General features: G+C 40.9%; 1 protein-coding gene across 1 annotated transcript; it reads left to right on the top strand.

Moving 5' to 3' along the window:
• The first annotated feature begins 4462 nt into the window (after positions 1-4462).
• On the top strand, positions 4463-4966 carry LOC138928451 (CAR1 transcription factor-like). The gene has a single exon (XM_070285528.1). It carries the CDS (start codon positions 4463-4465, stop codon positions 4964-4966), a length of 504 nt encoding a protein of 167 aa, XP_070141629.1.
• The last annotated feature ends 1310 nt before the right edge of the window (positions 4967-6276 follow it).

Here is a 6276-nt window from a genome sequence, read left to right as displayed (position 1 = left end):
GGCTGGCGAGTGAAAAACCAGAAAAACGTTCCTGATTTCCTAAGAACGCTTCAAAACGAGCTAGAGAGACGCAAGCGCAAAAAGCAGGTGGAGGAGTAATTCCACAACCTGCACAACATTAAAAATCATGTGCAAAGAGCGCAATGAGAAACTCGGTAACTACGTGCTGCATCTTCTACGGAAAAAATTGCAGAATGTTAGTGGGAATTCTAAAAGGTCACTGCCTGTCAGCTGCACATGCAGTCAAGCTCGGTATCACCGACAACGCCAAATGCCGGAAATGTTATGAATCCGAGGCAACCGAAACCTTGAAGCATCTCAATTGCAAATGTATAATCAATCATCACAAAGAGCAGACGTTTATTTTGTTACCTCCGTTATAAAAATCAAAATCTGCCAAGAAACTCAACATTAATTAACATACATTAAACCACAAAAAGTTCAGTGTTGCTGAGCAGAGCAGACCAACCGCAACAACAACGTCAACAGAAAGAATAGCAAAGGACAGAGGACAGAGTAAGCGACCCTAACATAAACAACAACAATGTCAGCTCCGGTTACACGCTCGCTAACTGCATCAGCACCAAAACGGGTGCGAACTGACTCGTCAATCGATCTGAAGGCTTGTCGACCATCTGATACCCTGGCAATGGAGTTGGTTGATCTTATCAACAAACGCTTCACGGAGCAAAATGAGCACATCAGTTCGAGCTTGGACAAAGCTGAACAACGAATTCTGGCGGAGCTTGAACAAAGGTTTAGCCAAAAAATTAACGACCTTTCTGAAGAGGTGATCGTTCTCCGCTCACAACGGGACAGACTGGATAAGAAGGTCGGGCAACTGGACAGGGAGGTCGCTGATCTGTGTGCACTGTGTGGAAAGGTGGCTCAACTGGAACCCAAACTGGCATCTCAGCAGGAGCATAACCGGGTGTACGAGGTGCGCATACACGGCGTACCATATGGTGAGGGCGAAAATGTCCGAGCCTTATTCCACACGCTGTGCTTCAACCTGCAGCTAACACCCCCTCCAAGAATCCGGGATATCTTTCGCGCCCGGAAAACCCAAAACACACACGTCGACCCGGTGATCATCGTCAAAATGGAAAGCGCTCGGGAGATGATCGCACTTCCCAAGAAAATTAGGGAGTACCGGCGCGAGCGTAAATGCCAACTAACTCTAAAGCTCTTTGGTATCGACTCGGAAGCTGCAGTTTATGTTAATGAGCAGCTGACCAGAGATAACTATCTCATTTTCAAAGAAGCCATGCGTATGAAAAAGCATCGTGTCCTCACAACTGTTTTCACCCGCCGCACAGTAGCGCCTCTCGAACAATTAGTTATGAGCATTTAAAGTTGAACTTTGTTTCGTTTTTTGCATCATACAAAAAAAAATGTGTAAATTGGTCGACTTTCAGGTAATATTACAAAAAAACCATAAAACCAATGGTCATGGTTTTTACTTTTAATGATAGATACATTCATAAACTATTAAAGAACCTAAAAAAAACGACACTTTGGTTTGGGCTTCTACAGGTAAATCGCTACCTGCCAGGTGTCCATTTTTTTCACCTTTTTCTGCCTAAAGTAGTCTATATCTTCTGACGCCAATGAAAGCCACTAACTACACTATGACTACAAGTTCCGTGGATCTTTCCTGGATCAGAATTAACTTTCATCGGCTGCGTCGAGCTGCGTCTGCGGAAATGCAACGCAAAAAACCAAAACAACTCAGAGTAAAATATACCAAAATACCGACACAATTTCATACATTTCAAGAAATATACTAACTGTAGCGCGTGGCGGTCACACTTCGAACTAAAAAAAAATTTTTTTTTTCAGTTTTCAAATTATTTTTATTCGAGCAAATACATAAAAATAAACATAAAAAATTAAATACAAATTTTTGTTTAAAAATTGTTTTCATTGAAAAAAAATTATTTTTTCACTTTGATACCCTGTAAAAAGGCGTATTTGTGGGCGTGGTACTTTATGCAGTACATATATATATTTTGCAACAATTACCTGTCCAATACCGTTTAAATTATTCGATTACATTATTTGGTTCAAAAGATATGATTTTTGCAACGCTAAATGAGAAAAGGCGCTACTGTGCGCCGTTCACGTTCGCTGCACGGGCAAAGAGGGCGTAAACTGCATCGCGCACATTAGCGAGCTTTCGACGCTTACTGCTGCCGCTCTCTCTTCGTCTCTCACCACTTCTCTCTCTGGCGCTACGATGGAAGCTAGAGACGGTGTCGCTGCTGAACCTAGCTTTCGCTCTTAATCAATTTTATCATTTTCTCCTAGATAAGTTATCATTCGAATTTTTCTATCGTTTGTTTATACTTCTATGTTCTTAAATTGCTTTGCAGAAATTGAGCTTGCATTCCTAACTTAAGCCAAATCTTCCAGTGCAGTATGAAGTAAGACGTTCCATCACTGATAGCCTGATAAAAGTAATTAGTAAACGTAAAATCGGGCTCAAAGTTGTTCACCTAAATGCGCAAAGTCTATTGCGAAAAATGGATGAATTCAGGTTTTTTTTATTAATTCCGACGTAGATGTAATTTTTGTGTCTGAGTCGTGGTTCTCACTAAATGTTTGAGATGTACTATTGTCGTGTGAGGGATATGCTGTGTATCGTTCGGATCGCGTCGGTTATGCAGGAGGGGTAGCTATTTTTGTTAAAACAACAAGCCACTACTGACAGTACCTGTTTGAGAAATTCGTACCTTTAAAAACCAAAATATCTAAGCCAAGACAGACCCCTTGGTTTATTATAGAGATTAAGCATATTATACCACAGCGTGATGCCTCTTATAAGAGATGGAAGCGTTATAAAACCAACGAACTCCACAGTCATTATAAGATTGCCAGGGAAGCGGTTACAAAAAAGATAAAATTGGTCAAACGTGACCACTATAAACTAAAATTTGGAAACTGTATATCATCAAAACACAGATGCATAGAACTAAAAAGGCTAGGGATCGGAAAGTGCGAACAGAAAACCGAGCTCAACGTTAATGTTGAAGAACTAAATCAACAGTTTACTACAATTAATGTACCTGAAGCAAAACGTAACGTGTACCTGAACAACCTGTGATAATATATTTAACTTTGTGTGTGTTAGCCTATGTGATGTCCTTGATTGTATACTTAAAGTTAAATCTAATGCGGAAGGTCATTTTCTAAAATTATTGTTACCATGTTTACCTATATTTTTAACTCTATCCTTACACAGTGTGTGACGGTTGGTCATTCCGGTGGCTCAAGGATGGCCAAGGTTCGTCTCAAAAAGGTATTTGTTGTCTGAGGTGGTTGCTGCAGGGAAATACCCGACCCGGGTTTCAGAGGAGAAGGCCAATAGTTAGGTTATACTTGGACTGATCAATTTATTGTTGATAATGGTACAAGGAGGTTTGATCTTTGATAAGGAATTTCCGCTCGGGACCGCTGCACTTCGGGATGGGTCGTCCTTCTCGGGGTGCGTTCGGTTGCACTGGGGTCCGCTGTCCGCTCGCGTGCTGGGATTCCGGGTGGCCGGGGCTTCCTAGAGGGGCGAGAGTAACTGGTGGGGGCCCTGAGGTCTCCCAAGTTAGGATATGGCTAGTGAAGGCCCTGAGGTCTTCGAAGTTAGGAGTACACCAACACAAACCAATTGTAACCCAAATGTAAAACCTTTAAATACGACTTTTTGAATAAAGAGAATTCAGTTATGATTCGCCACTTAAAAACTAAACGTCGTGTTCGTGTTTTTTTATTTTTTTTATTAAAACCAGTCCCACAGTACAAAATTCGCGCGCCTGCCGTTCATAATTAAAGCGAGACCGCGACCGCGATTGGTGCGCGTCTTTGTGGATCAGCAGCAGTCGCTGAACCTTGTAAACAATATTAAACAAGTGAATAACAACGACAACAAAGACACAATTAATGAGTTAGCGTCCACGCTGACAAAGTGTAAAAACCAAATTATGAAAAAACAACAACACATCAGCCCTGTAAAGGGTAAAATGGCAAAAACATTAAAAATCCCCAAGCCAAGGAATCCAAAGGCAAAGGCGCAACTACGTCCTGTGCCACGTCAACTGCGGCTACAATGGCTGCGGCGACATCAACAGCAACAACAACAGCGGCGGTTGCAGCAACACTGACACCAGCAGCAGCAACAGCAGTTACAACAACAACAGCAGTTACAATAACAACAGCAGTTACAACAAAAATAGTAGTTACAACAACAGAAGTTGCAGCAACAACAGCGCTAGCAACAGCAGTGCTAGCAACAACAACAACAACAGCGCTCTTTCAGCTGCCGTAAATCCAAACGAAATCGCAATAGTGGGTGCGACCCTCCCCAAACTACCAAAACGGGGCAAGATGAAGCACGACGACGTCCGCTTGCTCAAGCGCCAATAATAGTGGCAGCGATAGCAGCAGCAACAGCAACAGTAGTGATGAAGCCATGAGTGAGGATCATGGACCCGATGGCAAGGCTGAGCCAAGCGTCGTCCTTGTCAGCAACAACAACGACCGCAGCGATAGCAGCAGCAACAACAACAACAACAAAGACGGTCAGCTGGCAGTCCTCATGGACGAGCTCGCCAGTCTACATGCAGGGAATCATTTGCTACGCCAGCAACTGGCACAAATGAATAAACAAGTAAGCATAAAGCAACAGCTGGCTAGTCTGGGACTAGCTGGCAACATCTGTCAACTCAAGGGCAACAGGTTTGCGCCATTCCTTGAGAATGAAGATGAAGAAATCGATGGCGACGAAATGCTCAACTTCGCAGCCAGCGATTACTATGGCTATGATGCCGAATTCCCATCACTTTTGGACAATGGCGGCAACAATCAAAGCAGCAACAACAACAACAACAACAACAACAACAATAGTAACAACAAAAACAAATACAACAACAAAAACAAATACAACAACTATGGACTTGATGGAAGAAGAAGATGACAACGAGTCCTCCACCTCAAGGATGGCGGCCCTAAAGGCAGCAGCAGCGTCTTCGCCAACCAGGGACCGCAAATAATTATTATGAGTTTAAAAAAATTAAAGCCCAAAACAGTCTCCAAAAAAATTGGAAAAAAAATGGCATAAGTTAAATTTTCATGGCGAATTCAAAAACAAGATAAATGTTTTTATTTCAATTTTTGTATAAAAATTACGCAATAACTTTTATTTTCAATTTTGATTATATGTATGTTTATAAGGTTGCAGCAGCAACCTCCTCCTCCACCCAACTACAGTCATAAGAAGAAGAATAATAAAATCCCAATAATCGCGATATATAACGCAACACCAAAATTAATAACGGGTATGTTGAGAACTTTTATAAAAAGCGATCAGTTTATATTAAACATCATTAATAAAAACTTAATCAATGTAAAATTAAATAACCTTGAAGACTACCTTAAGACAAAAGATTTGCTCAAAGATAATAAACTAAATTTTTTCTCGTACACGCCTGATGAACTCAAGCAATTCTCCTTAATTATTAAAAAATTGCCTGTTGAATCATATGAAGTGGATGATGTTCGGTCAGCCCTCATGGCGGCACTTCCGAATGTAAACATAACAGCCGTAAAAGAATTTAAAAAACGTTTTTGGCTTATACAAACTAGTAACCATGAGCATATCAGTCAACTTATTCAATTAAAATCCCTTTTAAACTATCGAATAATATTTGAAGGCCTAAAAAAAGATAAAAATCAAATAAGGCAATGCTATAATTGTCAAAGGTATACGCATGTTGCAAGCAATTGCAACATGGAACATAGATCCGTCAAGTGCATCAATAAGCATTTGCCAGGGCAGTGTTTAGTAAAAAAAACAGATGAAGTAGATAAAAATGGGAAACCCATCTCACGCGTTAAATGCGTAAACTGTTTAGGGCCACATACTGCAAATGCCAAAATATGTCCGATTCGCATTGAAATGTTAGGAAAAATGCAAGAAACCATGTAATTGGCCGAGCCAGTTCAATTATTAATAACAATAGATCATTCGCTTCGCTATTCAACGGTGGGAATAACAATGGTAGAAATGGGAATACTGGCAGCACCCCTTCTCTCCCTCCACAAAGAATTGCTACTTCGGATATAGCCCTCCAAAAACATATGGATGCTAGATTAGCAACTAAACCAAACTCAAATATTCGGCCCGTTGCAAATACAACGCTGTCTCTAAACTTATTTAACAATGATGCCATTGAATCTTTTGGGACAGATATTCTCACTTGTCTTGACATAATGAAGGGTGTTGTA

The sequence above is a fragment of the Drosophila kikkawai genome, chromosome 2L (genome assembly GCF_030179895.1).
Source record: "Drosophila kikkawai strain 14028-0561.14 chromosome 2L, DkikHiC1v2, whole genome shotgun sequence".
In the NCBI taxonomy this organism is placed as follows: domain Eukaryota; kingdom Metazoa; phylum Arthropoda; class Insecta; order Diptera; family Drosophilidae; genus Drosophila; species Drosophila kikkawai.
This window is presented reverse-complemented; position numbering and strand designations above follow the sequence as displayed.